The following is a 20275-nucleotide window of genomic DNA, read 5'->3' on the forward strand; positions in this document are numbered from 1 at the left end:
CCGTCCAGCCAGAGCCCGCACCCCAAACCTCCTGCCCCAGGTCGGAACCTCCTCCTGCACCCTAACTCCCTCCCAGGCCCCGCACCCCTTCCCCAGCCTTGAGCCCCCTCCCACACCCATACTCCTTCCCAGAGCCTGCACCCCGAACCTCCTCCTGCACCCCAACTCCCTGCCCCAGCCCTGAGCCCCCTCCTGCACCCCAAAACTCTTTGCCCCAGCCCGGAGCTCCCTCCTGCACTTCAAACCTTCCCCCGCTGCCGGTGGGAAGCCCCAAGCCTCCCACCATGGGGCTGTATGTGGCCCACAACTGCTTTTTTCTGTGAGTCAATGGTCCCTGATAGAAAAAAGGTTCCCCACCCCTGCTCTAAGAAATGAGGATTGCGTTACTGTCCAGTGCAGTCTCTCCAGAAGGCCTGTGATCACATTCAGCACTGAATAAAGTAGTCATCTTTCTGAAAAGCAGCTAGGAGCCTTTGTTTCCAAAGGGTGCAATGAGAGAGGGGCACAGGGAATCAAACCCGGGCACAGTGTGATGCTCTGGCCTGGGCGGACTGTCCAGTGCCCTCAGACTGGAGGGATTGGTCTCAGTTTTACGTTTTGATAACATTTGCCATGACAATTAAATATTATTGGAGTAAGATGCGTCAGGGATGGGAAGGAGTGATCCTAATAGGGATATTCCAAAGGGCCTCAGGGAAATGAGTGCTGATGATCTTTGAAGCCTCTCCCTGGAGTTCTGCTGGTACAGCTGAGCCAACTATGACCTTTCACACCTAGATGGATGGTTACCATAGCAATGGATGCAGAATAGTGTTAGTCTGTGAATTGGTCAATAAGAGAGAAGCCTGACTTATTTTGTTCCCTTTATTGGACTAGTGCTGAGGCTCAATATTGATTGCTGCAGATGTTCTTTAATAGGATATAAATAGAGCTGGAGGAAATGTATGTTTTTGAAACTGGAGGATTTGTAATAGGAACAACGCTGGTTCTTGGGAGCTTGTCAGGGTCTGTTTTGTAAAAAAAAACTCAGAGCAGGCACTATCCTTGTGAGATTTTCAAATGACATTGATCTGAAACCTGAAATGCTACTATATGGGGTGAAAAATCTGGGGAAGAGAACTTGAAGCTAGGATTGGAGGTGTGACAAGAGACTGAAGAAGTAGGATGCAAAAAACAATATGATTTCTCTGAACACTGACAGTTTTTTGCTTGATTCAAACGCAGAACAGTTTGATTCTATTAACTGAGACTCACCTATACTGTGTGTAAAAAAAAAAAAAAAAAAAAAAAAGTTTAATATATATTTCAGTCCTATAGTGTAATCAGAAGTGAGCTGTATTTTTTTTCCTAAACCAGGGGTCAGCAACCTATGGCACGCGTGCCAAATTTTAATGGCACGCTGCGGTCTGCCAGACCCGGGCAGACAGCAGCGTGCACTAAAAATCCTGCCCGGCCCGGCCCGCTCTTTTCCGCCCACCGCTCTCTCCTTGCAGGGCAGGCAAGCTTCCTCCTCCCCCCGCCTCTTCCCCCAGTGTGTTGGGTTCCTGCCCCTCCTTCTCTCCCGCCCTGCAGCCGATCAGCTGACTGCTCTTGGGAAGGGGAGAGGTAAAAGCAGAGCCGCAGCATGCTCTCTGCTCCAGGGACTTTGGGAAAGGGGGTGGAATCAGGGCATAACCCCTCCAGCCCCCTGCCGTGAGCTGCTCAGAGCAGGGGGCTGGGAGCACCCCGATGACCCCAGCCCACACCCCCAGCCCTCTGCCCTGACCCCTGAATCCTCCTCACACACCCCAGCCCTGACTCTGGCACTCCCCACACATACCCACCCCCCCCCCTCATCCCACGCCCTGACTCTTGCACTCCCCACTCCCACCCTGAGCACCAAACGGGAGCTCCGGGACAACCCCCCCACCCCCGCATTCCCACCTGCACCCCTCACACCAAATGGGAGTTGCCCAGGTAAGTGCTCCACACCCAAACCTCCTGCCCCAACCCTGAACCCCCTCCCTCTTTCTAGCTCCTGGCCAGACTCTGCACCCCAACCCCCATCCTGCTCCTTCACCCCCAGCCCTGTGCTCAGTGCACTCCCACCCTCATCTCAGTGCAGAGAGAGAGAAAGAATGGGCTGGAACCAGGGAGAAGGTAGGTACCTACTCTATGTGGACAGGGCCAGGACTCCAGACCGGCAGTGGGCTGAGTGGGGCCGGCAGCCGGGATCCTGGCTGGCAGGAGCTGGCGGACGGAACCCCAGGCCGACAGCGGGCTGAGCTGCTCAGCCCACTGCCAGTCTGGGGTCCCGGCTGCAGGCCCCACTCAGCCTCCTGCCGACCTAGGTGAATGGAACCCCAGGCCGGCGACGGGCTGAGCGGGCCGGCGGCGTAAGATCAGCATTTTAATTTAATTTTAAAAGAAGCTTCTTAAACATTTTGAAAACCTTGTTTACATATGACAATAGTTTAGTTATATAATATATAGATTTATAGAGAGAGACCTTCTAAAAAAGTTAAAATGTATTATTGGCACACGAAACCTTAAATTAAAGTGAATAAATGAAGACTTGGCACACCACTTCTGAAAGGTTGCCGGCCCTGTTCTAACCATGATGTATTATCATGAAATATTGCTCTTGAGTAATACCCATAGTGTACTAGATTCTTTCTAAACATATGGCCCCTGTCCTGGAGAACTCACAGTGCACAACCCTGCTAAAGCCTATGTCTGTAATACAGTCCAGGAGCATGGTTAAACAAGGCTCACTTCTGTCTGTACTGCAAGGACATACTGTGTTTTATCTATTGTGTGGGGTTTCTGAGTTTGAACCAGCTCCCTGACGTGCTAGTTTTTACAGTATAAATAGGACCTTCTGCCAGAGGTGGCATTGTTGGGTCAGAGGATCTATGCTTTGGCCAGATTTCTCTTGAGGAAACATGAATATTGATTCCCTGTTTCTCAGATAACCAATCCAAGTTCTGGGCCTACAATGAAAGTCTTGGTAATGGGGATCTCCACCAACAAATGAAGTAATCTGGTAAGTGTCCCAGGAATATCTGTAATATTCCAGCCTCTCAACAGTCGTATTTTACTCTGTGCTTGTCACCTTAATACCTTGGTGCACAAAGCCATTGATGCTTCCATGGGCTTCCTGCTTTTGATATTCTTTAAGAATTTCTCATTTGTTGCTGTTTGGTCTCTAGATTTAGCCACTGTTCACCCACCTCTTCTCATAATAAAAGTACGATGTTGAAAGACTCTGATTTGTGTAAACCTTCACTCCTGGCTCCAGAGGGTAACAGCTTTCTCTCTCTTGCAGAACGTTTACCATGTCTCTGGGAACTTTCCTTCTTCCTGCTCTCTGTTTCCTGGGGGCAGTGATTCCAAGGGGACTGCAGTATGTCACCTTTTCACACAACACCACAAAATTCCTTCACCTGACTATGGATTCTGAGTCTGGGACCCTTTATCTGGGCGCCACCAACTTTCTTTTCCAACTAACTTCAGACCTGATGATGGAGAGCGCAGTTCAAACTGGACCAGTTTTGGACAGCAAAGATTGTCTCCCCCCTGTCTCAAAGCTGGAATGTCCCCAGGCACACAACACTGACAATCACAACAAGTTGTTACTGGTGAACTCTGTGCAGGAGGAGCTCATTGTGTGTGGCAGCGTGCACCAGGGGATCTGTGAAAAAAGAAGCCTCACATCCATTGACCACGTTCTCTTCCGACCGGAGAGCCCTGGAGACACTCAGTATGTGGCTGCAAATGACCCAAATATCACTACTGTGGGACTCGTAGGCCACTCAAAAGATGACATGCCCCTACTGTTTGTAGGACGAGGGTATACTAGCAGAGGGGTTGGAGGGGGTATCCCTCCTATCACCACCCGAAATCTCAGGGCCCATGGGGGGGACATGCAAGGGGCAGACTCTCACTCCATTTTCTCCTATGAAGAAACGGCTAAGTTGGCTGTGGGTCGGCTCTCCGAGTATAACCACCATTTCATCAAATCCTTTATCCATCGCTCCAGCGTTTACTTCCTGTTTTATCGCCGGGATCTGAAGTCCCAGTCACGGGAGTACAAGACCTACATCTCACGAATCTGTCTGGATGACTCTCACTATTACTCCTATGTGGAATTACCACTACTCTGTAGGAGCAAAGAGAAAACATACAGCATACTGCAGGCTGCTTATGTGACCGAACCCGGCAGTGATCTGACAAGAGGGAGATTCAGCACCCAAGGAGAAGTGCTGTTCACTGCCTTTTCTGCCTGGCAGGCTTCATCTGGCAAAGTGAGTGAGGAGTCTGCACTCTGTGTCTATACAATGGAGGAAGTGGACCGTCTGACCACTCGGACCAGGGATGTTTGTTATACGAAGGATGGGAAATCAGAGGAGGGGATAGAAGTGGCATATATCGAATATGATGTCAGTTCCAACTGTGTCCAGCTGCCAGCGGTAAGTGGCTTTCCTGAGCCTGATTACTGTTTACACTGTCTGTTTTACATCGCCCTGGCAGTGTAAATAGGCCTAAAAATGAGTGTAACCAACTTTGCACCCTTTTTAAGGCTTCTTTACAGTGACAGAATGGTGTAAAGGTGCCTCTCTGTAAAAGAGAATCAGGACGGAAGTGTGTGTGTGTGTGGGTGGTGGTGGGTCTGTAGTGGTGCTCTAATGCCATGCGGTGCTGTCTGCATTTTCAGTGTAAACCTCATTTTGCAAGGATTTATAATTAAATATGTTATGTGCTGAGTGCCATCCCCAGCTGTGGGTCTGTAGGAGCTAGTATCTTAAAGGACCCTGAAAGAACAGTGCATAGCTCCCACACTACCATTAGAATATGGTGTGGGAACAATTTATGCTCTCCATTCAAACTTAGCCTCTCCTATCTTCCTACCACCACTTGTTGATATCCTCTGTTCTTCCACTCCCTCAGCAGGTTTACCAGCAGAGAGAACTGAAAGAAATGGGTCACATCCTGCCATGTGGGATGCATATGGAGGGGCCAGCCTCCAGGATTGGATTCAACCTGTGGAAACATTGATTCTTGAACCGCGTGGTTACAGTGTCTTGAATTGTAGTTTTTAATAATTTTGCTGAATCTGTTCCGTAGGGTGGGGTGTAGTTATGTGCCTGTCCCCTTGGATCTCAGACAGACGTGAAGAACACAATATACATTACAGAGGTTTCATCTTAAAGAGAACAGGAACAAAGAGATAATTTAAACAAAAGCAGGTCTCTTTGGCAGCAGTTCTTTCTTTCCCCATAAATCACTAGTCCTGGAAGATTTTGCGTTCGAAGAAAAGTTGTCCCCACATCCTAGCTCCTCTTTCTTTTGGATTCTGTAAGATGTGATAATCCTCTTTACAGGCATGACTTACATTTCTATGGCAACAGAAGAATGGGACAAATTCACTGAAGGAAAAAGGAATATGAGTTGATAGTATGAAATGGCTTGAGAACTCTGATTCTAATAGGTGTGCTAACTGTTTTTGTTTGTACTGTGATATCATCAGTGCTCACAAGCTAAATAGTTGACCTGCTCTGTTCTTGGAAGGGGGACTGCTAAGGAAAACCTAAATAGCGCAGGAAGTGGTGTTGGGTCTCCCCTCTGAAACACTGCTGGATTCAGTGCTTCAGCATGGTGCTTGAGATTACTACTTTTTTTAATCTGAGAACTAAAATCTGAAGCCTTGGCCACTTGTGGTTACTGAAATCCCCATGCCAGTTTTCAGTAGAGTGGGGTGTTAATCTACTAATTTCCTTTAAAGAATAGTACATAGTATGCAGTCATCTTCTAAGTGTTGTTTTACAAAGCATGCAAGAGGTACTGCAGACTTTAGGTCTCAGGAGTAATGTTTATGTGGTCCAAAAGCACTTTTGAGAGTGTACCATTTCTGCTGTAGTTGTGGCAGAGTTTAGAAGGCCGGCAGGAGAGCCTAGGAGCGAAGGGGGAAGCTCAGAGCAGAGGGGGGGGTCCAAAAGAAGGAAAAATATTTCTGAGCTGAGAAGCAGGGGACCCTGTAGAGTTCATGTAGAGATTCTTTGACAGGGTAACAAGCCTTGTGGATAGGGGGGAAGCGGTAGACATGGTATATCTTGATTTTAGTAAAGCTTTAGATACTGTCCCGCATGACCTTCTAATAAACAAGCTAGGGAAATGCAACCTAGATGGAGCTACTATAAGGTGGGTGCAAAACTGGTTGGAAAACAGTTCCCAGAGAGTAGTTATCAGTGGTTCACAGTCATGCTGGAAGGGCATAACGAGTGGGGTCCCGCAGGGATCAGTTCTGCGTCTGGTTCTGTTCAATATCTTCATCAATGATTTAGATAATGGCATACAGAGTACACTTATAAAGTTTGTGGATGACACCAAGCTTGGAGGGGTTGCAAGTGCTTTGGAGGATAGGATTAAAATTGAAAATGATCTGGACAAACTGGAGAAATGGTCTGAAGTAAATAGGATGAAATTCAGTAAGGACAAATGCAAAGTACTCAATTTAGGAAGGAACAATCAGTTGCACACATACAAAATGGGAAATGACTGCCTAGGAAGGAGTATTGCAGAAAGGGATCTGGGAGTCATAGTGTAACACTGTTGCAAAAAAAGCGAACATCATTCTGGGATGTATTAGCAGGAGTATTGTAAGCAAGACATGAGAAGTAATTCTTCTGCTCTACTCCACTCTGATTAGGCCTCAACTGGAGTATTATGTCTAGTCAGTGATGAGCTGCCAAAATCTTAACAATGGGTTCCCTCCTCACTTCACAAGGGGGTCGTTGCCGCCCCCCACTCCCCCCTAGGACCCCTGCCCCATCCACCCCCCTCCCCTGTCCCCTGACTGCCCCCAGAACCGGCCAGGAGGGTCTCATGGGCCGCCGTAGTGGGTGCCCAGCCCAGCCCTAAGAGCCAGAGGCACCTGCTGGGGGGCGAGGTGGGGAGTCCTGGCGGTGCTTACCTGGGGCAGCTCCCAGGAAGCATCTGGCAGGTCCCTCTGGCTCCTAGGGGTGGGGGAGCATAGCTGGGGGGGAGCAGGGGGAGTGGCTGCTCCCCCCACTGATCACATCAAAAGTGGCGCCTTAGGCGCCAACTCCCTGGGTGCTCCAGGGCTGGAGCCCCCACGGGGAAAATTTTGGTGGGTGCAGAGCCCAGCCCCAGCTCAGCTCAGCTCACCTCCGCTCCGCCTCCTCCCCTGAATGCACCGCCCCGCTCTGCTTCTCTGCGCCCTCCCCCCCCCCCCCCCCCGGCTTCCTGTGAATCAGCTGTTCGGCGGGAAGCCGGGGAGGGCTGAGAAGCAGGCTGCGGCTTCCCGCTCAGGCCGAGGGTGGCGGAGATGAGCTGGGGCGGGGAGCGGTTCCCCTGTACGCCCCCCGCCCCCTGTGTTACCTGCTGCAGCGCGGGTGGCCCTCCCCCCCGCCTGAGCTCACCTCCGCTCTGCCTCCCTGGGCCTGAGCAGGAAGCCGCTGCTTGGTTCTCAGCCTGCCCCGGCTTCCCACACGAACAGCTGATTCGTGGGAAGCCAGCGGGCTGGCGGAGAAGCAGAGCGGAGCAGTGCATTCAGGGTAGGAGGCGGAGGCAAGGTGAGCTGGGGCCGGGGGTGGGGCAGGGAGCTGCCAGTGGGTGCTCTGCTCCCACTAAATTTTCCCCTTGGGTGCTTCAGGGCTGGAGCACCTGTGGAGTCGGTGCCACTTTTGGCCGGTTAAATTTAGAAGCCCTTTTAGAACCAGTTCTAAAAGGGCTTCTAAATTTAACAACCGGTTCTAGCGAACCAGTGCGAACTGGCTCCAGCTCACCAGTGTGTCTAGTTCTGGGTGCCACCTTTCAGGAAGGATGTGGACAAATTGGAGAGAATCCAGAGAAGAGCAACAAAAATGATTAAAGGTCTAGAAAACATGATCTGTGAGGGAAGATTGGAAAAATTGGGTTTGCTTTGTCTGGAAAAGAGAAGACTGAGAGGGGACATAAGTTTTCAAGTACATAAAAGGTTGTTACAAGGAGGAGGAAGAAAAATTGTTTTTCTTAAACTCTGAGGATAGGACAAGAAGCAATGGGCTAAAACTGCAGCATGTGGGGGTTTAGGTTGGACATTAGGAAAAACTTCCTAACTGTTAGGGTGGTTAAGCACTGGAATAAATTGCATAGGGAGGTTGTGGAATCTCCATCATTGGAGATTTTTAAGAGCAGGTGAGACAAACACCTGTCATGAATGGTCTAGGTAATCAGTCCTGCCATGAGTGCAGGGGACTGGACTAGATGACCTCACGAGGTCCCTTCCAGTTTTATGATTCTAAGATCATCAGCTATGTACCTGTCCCTCCCCCATGATTCCTGAAGTCACCTTCCCCTCTACTCCACAGCTACCCCTTTTGCCCTTAGTCTTCCTATTCTACCTAATAAACTAACATAACAGATGGTCAAGACATGCACATGCCATGGTCATCCATGGGGACTGAACCCCAGACCTGCATGTTTTTATGCATTTTCAATACAATTTGCATGCTGAAGTTGTGGTGCTGAACAGAATGAATGAAATCAAAGAGTGGGAATTTCAGAAGTGCTTGAGGGAGTTAGGTGACCAACTCTCACAGGCTGTTTTGAAAATCCTCCTTCCAAAACAAATAGCACATGATACTGTCCTGATTGAACTGGATGGGAGAGGGATATCGAGGGGTCCAGTATTCCAAGGTCCCTGCTGTATAATTCAGGTCTTATCTGCCAGATAAGACATGGGATCTTATTAACAGATTTATCCAATGGCATGTGAATTTCTCAGCAGACTTTATCCTCCACCATTCAGTGTGTGGATGCGGTTGTCATTAAAAATTGTATCTAACAGCATGTAAGCTTCTGTGCCAGCTCCAGCCTGCTTCATTCAGTGTGTGAGTGGAAGTGGCTGTCAATGAACATTTTATTCAGAGGGAGTTTTAACTCCTTCAATTTTAATGGTGGCAGCTCATGCATTATTTAGGAATAATGCTAATTAAATGTGTACTTTATGTCTGCTTGTAAACTAGCTTCTGCACAAGGTTTATGTTGAAAACCTATTCCCAAGTTAGCATCAGACTGTATTTTCAGTATATGGGGACAGAAATATTAGACATTTCAGAATCATTTCAATACAATCCCTTTAACTGGAAAAGCATTTACTCTGCTGTCTCTAAAGTTTTCAGAAAAAGCAACTTCACCCTGAAAGTTTGTTGGAACATTCTGAAAACATACAGGCTTTTTAATTAGATTTCGGGTGAGAGTATGGAAAATAAGCCTTATAATTATAACCTGGTAGCAACCTTACCTATGAAGAGGCTATTGGTCACCATTAATTAAAAGCATAAATGAGGCTGTTGCAGGACTTGTAAGGGCTACTTAGCTCTTGTGAATGCTGCACAGAACCAGGGACAGGACAATGAAGTACATGATATGCATTATGGGCTCAGTACTCTAACTTGATTGCATTGCAAGATGTTGCTGGCAGCAGGAAGGGAGGGAGAGAGGGATGGAGGACTGGGATCACACAGCTTGTGAGATCTCTGGCTTAAAGTATTCTCTGCTACATTTCTACTCACTGGAATCTTTTCACTGTATAAAAGGTTATGGCTGTAAAACTATCAGAATTGTTGTCCAGTGAATAAAAGAAGAGCCTCAGTCCCAATCTGTGGAGAGGAACAAATATTCATTGTGGTCCATTAGTTGGGGTTACATAGTTAATCCCACACATGGTCCCTGCAGTGCACTGATACTGATGGGAAGTTTGTGCAAAGATCAACTCCTTATAAAAAAGAAAAGGAGGACTTGTGGCACCTTAGAGACTAACCCATTTCTTTGAGCATAAGTTTTCGTGAGCTACAGCTCATTGCATCGGAGGCATGCAGTGGAAAATACAGTTCTTGTATTCTCCTTATAAAGCAGCCAGACTTTGTTAGAAAAGTTGCTGTTGCATTCACCATCACACAGAGGGAATGATGATGCTGGGCATTTCTGGGCACAGCTGTTCCTTCCTTTTGGCCATTTACGTGAATAATTACCTGTTTTAAGCTTTTGGTAAAAGTTAGTCATCATTAGGGTTTAGTGTCAATGCTCAGTTAAGATAAATGGAATAGTTCACACATTTCGTAGAGCTGTTGGTTTAGGATGTATAAGACAATAGCATCAGGGTCCCATTCAAAAGGCTCTTCACAGCTATAAAGGCTTGAAACTTTTTTTTTAAATGGAAATTTAGATGTGGCACAATCTCAGTCTGCCATAAGACAGTGTAAACATATTTTGTGGCTAGGAGTGTGACATCCCAGCCAGCAGACTTAAATGCCTAACATATATGGTGAAAAAGTTTCTGGCTGCAGTTTTAAAAACTGCCTAATAATTGGGCAACCTGATAAATAAAAAAGCAATAAGTCGCCAGGCCTAGATGGTAGCCTTGGAAACAAGCAGGGAGAACTGGAAGTCCTGGTGAAGGCAAGGAATTATGACGCGATTGGAATAACAGAGACTTGGTGGGATAACTCACATGACTGGAGTACTGTTATGGATGGTTATAAACTGTTCAGGAAGGACAAGCAGGGCAGAAAAGGTGGGGGAGTAGCACTGTATGTAAGGGAGCAGTATGACTGCTCAGAGCTCTGGTATGAAACTGCAGAAAAACCTGAGTGTCTCTGGATTAAGTTTAGAAGTGTGAGCAACAGGAGTGATGTAGTGGTGGGAGTCTGCTATAGACCACCGGACCAGGGGGATGAGGTGGATGAGGCTTTCTTCCGGCAACTCGCAGAAGCTACTAGATCGCACGCCCTGGTTCTCATGGGCGACTTTAATCATCCTGATATCTGCTGGGAGAGCACTACAGCGGTGCACAGACAATCCAGGAAGTTTTTGGAAAATGTAGGGGACAATTTCCTGGTGCAAGTGCTGGAGGAGCCAACCGGGGGGAGAGCTTTTCTTGACCTGCTGCTCACAAACCGGGAAGAATTAGTAGGGGAAGCAAAAGTGGATGGGAATCTGGGAGGCAGTGACCATGAGTTGGTTGAGTTCAGGATCCTGACACAGGGAAGAAAGGTAAGCAGCAGAATACGGACCCTGGACTTCAGGAAAGCAGACTTCGACTCCCTCAGGGAACGGATGGGTAGGATCTCCTAGGGGAATAACGTGAGGGGGAAGGGAGTCCAGGAGAGCTGGCTGTATTTCAAAGAATCCCTATTGAGGTTACAGGGACAAACCATCCCGATGTGTCGAAAGAATAGTAAATATGGTAGGTGACCAGCTTGGCTTAACGGTGAAATCCTAGCGGATCTTAAACATAAAAAAGAAGCTTACAAGAAGTGGAAGATTGGACAAATGACCAGGGAAGAGTATAAAAATGTTGCTCGGGCATGTAGGAATGAAATCAGGAGGGCCAAATTGCACCTGGAGCTGCAGCTAGCAAGAGATGTCAAGAGTAACAAGAAGGGTTTCTTCAGGTATGTTGGCAACAAGAAGAAAGTCAAGGAAAGTGTGGGCCCCTTACTGAATGAGGGAGGCAACCTAGTGACAGAGGATGTGGAAAAAGCTAATGTACTCAGTGCTTTTTTTGCCTCTGTCTTCACGAACAAGGTCAGCTTCCAGACTGCTGTGCTGGGCAACACAGCATGGGGAGTAGGTGGCTAGCCCTCTGTGGAGAAAGAAGTGGTTAGGGACTATTTAGAAAAGCTGGACGTGGACAAGTCCATGGGGCCGGATGCGTTGCATCCGAGAGTGCTAAAGGAGTTGGCGGGTGGGATTGCAGAACCATTGGCCATTATCTTTGAAAACTCATGGCGATCGGGGGAAGTCCCGGATGACTGGAAAAAGGCTAATGTAGTGCCCATCTTTAAAAAAGGGAAGAAGGAGGATCCTGGGAACTACAGGCCAGTCAGCCTTACCTTAGTCCCCAGAAAAATCATGGAGCAGGTCCTCAAGGAATCAATCCTGAAGCATTTACACGAGAGGAAAGTGATCAGGAACAGTCAGCATGGATTCACCAAGGGAAGGTCATGCCTGACTAATCTAATCACCTTCTATGATGAGATTACTGGTTCTGTGGATGAAGGGAAAGCAGTGGATGTATTGTTTCTTACTTTAGCAAAGCTTTTGACACGGTCTCCCACAGTATTCTTGTCAGCAAGTTAAAGTAGTATGGGCTGGATGAATGCACTATAAGGTGGATAGAAAGTTGGCTAGATTGTCGGGCTCAATGGGTAGTGATCAATGGCTCCATGTCTAGATGGCAGCCGGTATCAAGTGGAGTGCCCCAAGGGTCGGTCCTGGGGCCGGTTTTGTTCAATATCTTCATAAATGATCTGGAGGATGGTGTGGATTGCACTCTCAGCAAATTTGCGGATGATACTAAACTGGGAGGAGTGGTAGATACGGTGGCAGGTAGGGATAGGATACAGAGGGACCTAGACAAATTGGAGGATTGGGCCAAAAGAAATCTGAGGTTCAACAAGGATAAGTGCAGGGTCCTGCACTTAGGATGGAAGAATCCAATGCACAGCTACAGACTAGGGACCGAATGGCTCGGCAGCAGTTCTGCAGAAAAGCACCTAGGGGTGACAGTGGACGAGAAGCTGGATATGAGTCAACAGTGTGCCCTTGTTGCCAAGAAGGCCAATGGCATTTTGGGATGTATAAGTAGGGGCATAGCCAGCAGATCGAAGGACGTTATTGTTCCCCTCTATTTGACATTGGTGAGGCCTCATGTGGAGTACTGTGTCCAGTTTTGGGCCCCACACTACAAGAAGGATGTGGATAAATTGGAGAGAGTCCAGCGAAGGGCAACAAAAATGATTAGGGGTCTGGAACACATGACTTATGAGGAGAGGCTGAGGGAACTGGGATTGTTTAGTCTGCAGAAGAGAAGAATGGGGGGGGATTTGATAGCTGCTTTCAACTACCTGAGAGGTGGTTCCAAAGAGGATGATTCTAGACTCATCTCAGTGGTAGAAGATGACAGGACAAGGAGTAATGGTCTCAAGTTGCAGTGGGGGAGGTTTAGGTTGGATATTAGGAAAAACTTTTTCACTAGGAGAGTGGTGAAACACTTGAATGCGTTACCTAGGGAGGTGGTAGAATCTCCTTCCTTAGAAGTTTTTAAGGTCAGGCTTGACAAAGCCCTGTCTGGGATGATTTAATTGGGGATTGGTCCTGCTTTGAGCAGGGGGTTGGACTAGATGACCTCCTGAGGTCCCTTCCAACCCTGATAGTCTATGGTTCTATGGTACACACACAAGAGTTCAGAAGGAGCTTGAGAATGAAGTAGCTGAGCTGCTACCAGAAATATGCAATCTCTGATTGAAAACAGGTACTACACTTTGGGATTAGATGATAGCAAATATTGCACCTACTTTTTAAAAAAGTTCTAGATGTGATTTGGGGAATTACAGACCAATAAGCTTTGCATCTCTACATGGTAAATTGTTTGAAACAGTAATTAAAAATAGAATAATACCACAGCTGGAAGATCATGATATGATAGGGTCTAATCAACATGGTTTTTGCAGTGGAAAATCATGTCTTGCTTATATATTACAATTGTTTGAATGTGTCAAAGTAGTGGGTAAAGGAGAAATATTTCACAGAATTGGTTTAGACTTTCAAAAGGCCTTTCACAAAGGCCCTCTTTAGAGGCTACTAAAGAAGGTAAGTAGCCAGAGATGAGTAACAAAGTATTGTCCTTGATCAAAAATTAGGTAAAAGATAGGTAAGAGTAGAAATAAATGGTGAATTTTCATAATGGCAGAAGGTTAACAGTGGGGTGCCTTAAGGTTCAGTACTAGGTCTGGTCTTTATTTCTCATATTTATTAATGACCTGGAAAGGGTGTGAGTTGTGTGGTGGCAAAATCTGTAGATGCTACAAAATTATTTGCATTAGTTAAATCTGGAGAAGATTGTTGAGCACTTCAGAGGATCCTGATCAAGCTAGGTGAATGAGCAACATGATGATGGCAAATTAAACTCAGTGTTGGTAAATGCAGAGTAATGCACATTGGAGAGAAAATTTTGAATTACTCCTACACGTCACAGGGTTCTAAATTAATGGTATTGACTTGGGGAAAGGACCTAGGTGTCATCAATGAAGACATCTGCTCCATGTATAGCTGCAGTTAAAAAAAAAATGTGTTTATGATGCATAAGGAATGGATGGAGACTAATATGAAGAATATGATCATGCCTTCATATAAAGCGATGGGTTATCCTCAGCGGGAATCCTGTATGCAGTATAGTTCACCCAGTCTCACAAAGGATATTGCAGAATTAGAGGAATTCAGAGAAGGGTGATAAGAATGATTAGGGACATGGAAAAAAGCTTAGAGAAGAGATTGAAAAGTTTGGGTTTGTGTAGAGGAAAAAAGAGGGGCATGCGTGTTTAGTAAAATAAACAAAATGGTAATCCTAGAGAGAAGGTAAATTGGGAGCTTCTATTCTCTGTTTTATATACAAGAAAAGGGAATATTCAGTAAGATTGAAATGTTTGAAATTAAAACAGATAAAAGGAAATAGTTTTTCCATAGGCACTGGTTTTTACTTTTCCCTAGGGGTGCTCTGCCCCCAGACCCTGTCCTCACTCCGCCCTTTTCCCCCAGGGCCCCGCCCTCACTCCACCTCTTTCCGCCCCCTCCCTGAGGCCTCTGCCCTCCCCCAAGCCACTGCCCAAGCTGCCAAACAGCTGTTCAGCGGTGCCCCAGATTAGCTGATCAGCGATGCCCCCAATTAGCTGTAGCTGGTGGGCGCTGAACACCCACTGTGTTTTTTCCATCCATGCGCCAGCTACGGAGCACTCATGGAGTCGGAGCCTAAGAGTTTTTCACACAAGGCATAATTAGACTGTGGAACACACTGCTGCACAGTATTATTGAGGCCAAGTATTTAGCAAGATTCAAAGAGTGATTGTTTGACTTATGGAGGCACTGGTTGTGACTCCATATTTAAGACGGAGTTCCATTGTGCACTTAAAGCAGGGATTCCCAATCTCTTGGTTTGTTTGAAAAATACAGCATATCCTACCCACAGTTACTGCACTTGTTCTGAGGACTTTATGGCTTATTATGACAAGCTGTAACCCATTAACAACTGCCCCAGCTGCTTTCCCTCCTGTGGTCCCCCCATAACTGGAAGGGTGTTAAAGGGCCACTTCACCTTGAATGGTCCCTTGAAATAGGTGTTAATTACTTATGCTAAACAATCTATTCCACCTTGTATTTAGCTGTGACACATTTCCCAGACCTGAGGAAGAACTCTGTGTCACTTGAAAGCTTGTCTCTCTCACCATAAGAAGTGGGTCCAGTAAAAGAAATTCTCTCTCTCCCACCTTCCCTCTCTAAACCTAGGAAATTCAGTTAATTCAGTTACACCTAAAAGAAACCCAAACAAGATAAGGTAAATAGCGCACAGTTATGGCACTCAAACACTCTTCGCTCTGTCCTCTGCAGTGATGCCATGAGCGGAGAAGAGGAAAACGATCAAACATATCTAGAAACATCAGTTTAGTCAAATCTGGGAGCACAAAAGTAGCCATAGCCCTCTGACTATTGCTTGGAATCTCTGCAGGGTGGAGTGAGGGCTTGGGGTCCATAGCTGGGCATTGCTTACCTCAGGGGTTCCCAGACTGTGGCCCAAAGATGGGCTGCAACACAGTCCTACTTGGTCTGCTGGTGGAACAGTGTGTGGAGTTTGAGGGGGACATAAGGAATGTTGCTCCCCAAACTGTATAAGTTGATGGTGGGGGCACAATTTAAAGGTTCAGTCGCCCCCTGAACAGCTTGTCATGCACCCCCATCCCCCCCGGGCAGGCCCCCTCCCACCTGCAGGGCACCCAGCGCCGCCATGTCTGACTGGGAAGCGGATGGTGATGAGTCCCATGCTGGGAACTGGCCGCCAGTCCCCTCCACTAGTGGAGTGGTGGCTAGGGATGGCCCACATCCAGCACCCCAGGCAGGCAGCAGAGGGCAAAGCGGAGCTGGTGGGTGGATGGCAAGGAGAAGGGACAAGTCCTGAGAGGCAGCGGCTCCCAGGGTGGCTAGAGGAGGCTGGAGGGTTCACAGCTGTTTCCACTCCTGAGCTGCCACAGCCTGAGATTCGTGGCTGTCGGAGTATCGGCCCTGCGGCCCCCCTCGGGACTAGGGCTTGAAGGTGCTGCTCTGTTTCTGCCTGGACAATGCTGTGATTGGGATCGTAACAGGTAATGGTTGGGCCTGGCCTGAGCCCCTGCCTGGTCCCCGGCACTGGCAACCCCCAAACCCTTCCTTCCTTTCAAGGCAGGGGGTGCCTGTGAGGTGCACTAGGGTGCTGGGTGGGTGACTGTGGCTGGGCTGCCAGGTGACGTGCTCAAGGTACTTAGTGGGCTGCTGAGGCAGAAGGTGTTGGCGGGGGCTGGCTGTGGAACCTGCCTGGCCTCTTTGCCCTCTTGCTGGCCCTGGTCCTTGCTGAGGTGAGGGGCCACGCACGCCCCATGGTGCCCCTCTCCCCGATGGACCTGTGGTGGCCCCAGGAGGCCAGGCTGCGTGCTTGGCAGCTCCTTGCCTGATTTCCCATTTGATGAGCCTAATGGGAGGATAGCTTGTCTGCCTGGTGGGAGAGGTGGGAGGAGGCGCTATCAAACTGTGTAGGTTGATGTAATAATTAAAATGTATACTTTTCCTCAAGAAGTGTTGATAGTGGGCGGCAGTGCCTATTGCAGCTGCACAGGTGGGCCTCAGGGAAAAAGGTCTGGAAACCCCTTGCTTACCTCACACTGTTTGGATTGAAGTGTAACCTTCACTTTGGATTTCCTGGGCTTGTAACACTTGGTTCGGAGGTAACCATGCCATCCCTGTAATGGGCTCACCCTAAGTCTTTCCACCACAACCCCAGCTGGGAATAAAATAATTAAAAGGGAGAAGCAGTGACTTCCCTGGACCAGAGAGAGCTAGAGTGGAGCTCCTGGCATGTAGGCCTGTGCTTAGCTCAGTAGGCCCCAGTCTGTTGTCTCTTGTGTGTTTAGGAGTGGAGCTGGAGGGGTTCGGCTCTGCTCATCTGGGAGTTTCCCACGCCTGCTCCAGGGAGGCAGCTTTGAGCCCTGTTCCAGCATGAGGCCTCTGGGTGTTGTCTCAACAGAAATCCGACACTCCTTAATCCTAGCTGCACTAGGACCCAGGTGTGTGGGAGCAGAAGGAGGAAGTTGGGCTTGAACCCACCTGCCCTTTGCCTGGCAACCTGAGGCAAAGGGCAGAGCTGGGACTGTGTGCAGTGTGGTACAGACCAGAGCACTGAGCTGAGTTCAGCCAGCTGGGATCCCAGAGCTGGGCTGACTATGCCAACCCCCTCTGCACGGTGCCTGGCTGGGGCTGTGTGGGAAGTCCTGAGTCAGGTGCCGTTGTTGTGGGGGCTACTTCCTGGAGGACCCCAGGACCTGGGAGCCATTTCTGCAGCCTTAAAATACTGTATGGGAGCATTCTTTTGGGGTTTCTTGTTTAGTGTCCATATATGAAACCTCATAGTGTTTAAAAAACAAAAAACAAAAAAACCCACCAAACTAATGAAATTCCCAAACACTGCCCCACTCCGCAAAAAACCCCTAAGTTACAAAGGAGTTATGGTTGAGAGCACCTATCAGTAAGTTAATGGTTAAACATATTACAGGATTGTTGTAATTAAATTCTTTAATTGCCTATACACCAATGCTGGGAACTTGAATAACAAACAAGAATTGGAATTGCTCTTTTATTAGCATAAATTTGAACTAAGTGGTATTACTGAAGCCTGGTAGGGTGATTTGCCTGATTGGAATGTTAAAATGTTATAATCTATTTAGGAAGGATCAAGTGGGCAAAAGGAGAGGGGGAGTGGCACTCCATTGCCAAAAATGGCAATAGTTGTTTCTGAGTCACTGACAACTTGAAAGAAAAGATCCTGAATGCTTATGGATCTGTCTTAACAGATAAACCACAAGATGAGGTACTAGTGTGTGTCAGCTACATAGCATGAAATCACCTTAGGGAACAGGATTGCTCCTTAAAAACATGTATAATAGGAAAAGATCTGCATGATTGTGGGGGACTTCAGTCTGAGTGACATATACTGGAGGTCTCATGCTGCCATTACTGAAACATCCTCAGAATTTCTAAATATTATAGATGACAATTTCCTAACACAAAAAGAAAAGGAGGACTTGTGGCACCTTAGAGACTAACAAATTTATTTGAGCATAAGCTTTCATGAGCTACAGCTCACTTCATCGGATGCTTTCAGTGGAAAATACAAAGTTTGCATCCGACATAGTGAATTTTGTATTAGACCTAGTACTGACAGATTGTGATACTTCAGAGTCTGAGACTGCTTAAGCCTGATGAGTCAGCCCTGAGCCAGAGAGTGTGATGAGTCATTAGAGGCAATTACCTGCAGGTTTTGGGATAGGCCCTACACCATTCAACCAGGGTTCAGCCAAGCACAGGCGAGGACCCATCATCCCAAGGCAGGTAAGCAGTCTCTCTGGTCTGCTCAATGTTGTTATTTGACTGGGAGCTTTCCCATTGCCCGTAGTTTCAACAGACTGCTTATGCCTCAGCTGGCTGCCAGGCTACTCTGACACACATGAAGAATTGATCACAAAATTAAAAATCAGTGGTAACTTAGGTGCAGGTGATCATGACTTGATCACATGTGCTATATGCAAACAAAATAAAGTCTAAAGAAGTAATATAAAATAAACCTGCCACTTTAAAAGGGCTAATTTCACAAAAGGGGAAAACAATTGAGCCAAATCAGTGGCAGAAAAAAGTGAATGATAATTGGTAAGTGTTTAAGAAGACTTTACTAGGTGGCCAAAAAGCTGCACTCAAGAAAGGTCACATGGGTTAAAAAGTCAACCTGGCATAGAGGGGATGTGAAAACTATATATATAAACTGAAGGAAAGGGAATTTGATAGTAATGAATATAAATCAGAAGCTAGGAACTGTAAAAAGTTGATAAGGGAAGCAAAGGGACACAAAGAAATGTCTATGGCCAGCAGAGTTAAGGACAATAAGGAGGGGGTTTTAAAGTATATTAGGAACGGAAAGAATCCTAACAATGACATTGGTCCATTACTAGATGGAAATGCTAGAATTGTCAATAATATAGAAAAGGCAGAAGTCGTCAATAAATATTTCTGTTCTATATTTGGCGGGGAAATAGCTGATGTCGTCATACCATATGATAACACACTTTCCATTCCACTGGTAGCTCTTGAGGATGTTAACTAGCAGCTATTAAAGTTAGATATTGTTAAATCAACTAGTCCAGATAACTTGCCTCCAAGAGTTTTAAAAGAACTGTTTGAGAGGCTTGCTGGCCTGTTAATTTTCAATAAGTTTTGGAACACTGGGGAGGTTTCTGAAGACTGGCAGAATACTTATGTTGCAGTAATATTGAAAAAGGGTAAACAGGATGGCCCAGACAGTTATAGGCCTGTCAGCCTGAAATTAATCCTGGGCAAGTTAACAGAATGGCTGATATGAGACTTCTTTAATAAAGAATTAAAGCAGGGTAATGTAATTAATGCCAAACATGGGTTAATGGAAAATAGATCCCGTTAAACTAACTTGATATCTTTTTATGATGAGATTCTAAGTTTGGTTGATAAAGGTAATGGTGTAGATGTAATATACTGAGACTTCTGCAAGTCATTTGACTGGGTAATGCACGTTTTGATTAAAAACTAGAATGCTGCAAAATTAATATGACACATTAAATGGATTAAAAACTGGCTGACAGGTCTCAAAATAGAATTGTAAATGGGGAGTTATCATTGAGCAGGTGTGTTTCTAATGGGGCCCTACAGGAATCAGTTCTTGGCCCTAACACTATTTAACATTTTTATCAATTATCTTAAGAAAACTTAAAATAATCACTAATAAAGTTTTCAGATGACACAGAAATTGAGGGAGTGATAAATAATGAAGAGGACAGGTCACTGATGAAAGCAATCTGGATCTCTTGGTAAAATTGAGCAAAAGACAGCAACATGTGTTTAAATATGGCCAAATGTAAATGTATATGTCAGGGAATAAAAATGTAGACCACGATGGGGGACTCTATCCTGGGCAGCAGTGACTCTGAAAAAGACATTGGGCGGGGGGGTCATGGTGGATAATCTGCTGACCATAAGCTCCCAGTGCAATGCTGTGATTGAAAAGGCTAATGTGATCCTTGGATACATAAATAGGGGAATTTAACTGGGAATTTAACTGATTTAACTGGGAATTGGTCCTGCTTCGAGCAGGGGGTTGGACTAGATGACCTTCAGGGGTCCCTTCCAA

The 20275-nt window shown here is 46.7% G+C and overlaps 1 protein-coding gene across 1 annotated transcript in view; it reads left to right on the top strand.

Annotated features, from left to right (window-relative positions):
• The window catches only part of PLXNB1 (plexin B1), a 192141-nt gene that overhangs the window by 67152 nt on the left and 104714 nt on the right, over positions 1 to 20275 (top strand). Inside the window, exons 4-5 of the mRNA XM_077821156.1 lie at positions 2951 to 3025; positions 3308 to 4451. Of these exons, the coding sequence (XP_077677282.1) occupies positions 3318 to 4451 (1134 nt within the window). The 5' untranslated portion in view covers positions 2951 to 3025; positions 3308 to 3317. The remainder of the gene's footprint in view (positions 1 to 2950; positions 3026 to 3307; positions 4452 to 20275) is intronic.

This window comes from Eretmochelys imbricata, chromosome 7, assembly GCF_965152235.1.
Source record: "Eretmochelys imbricata isolate rEreImb1 chromosome 7, rEreImb1.hap1, whole genome shotgun sequence".
Classification (NCBI taxonomy): domain Eukaryota; kingdom Metazoa; phylum Chordata; order Testudines; family Cheloniidae; genus Eretmochelys; species Eretmochelys imbricata.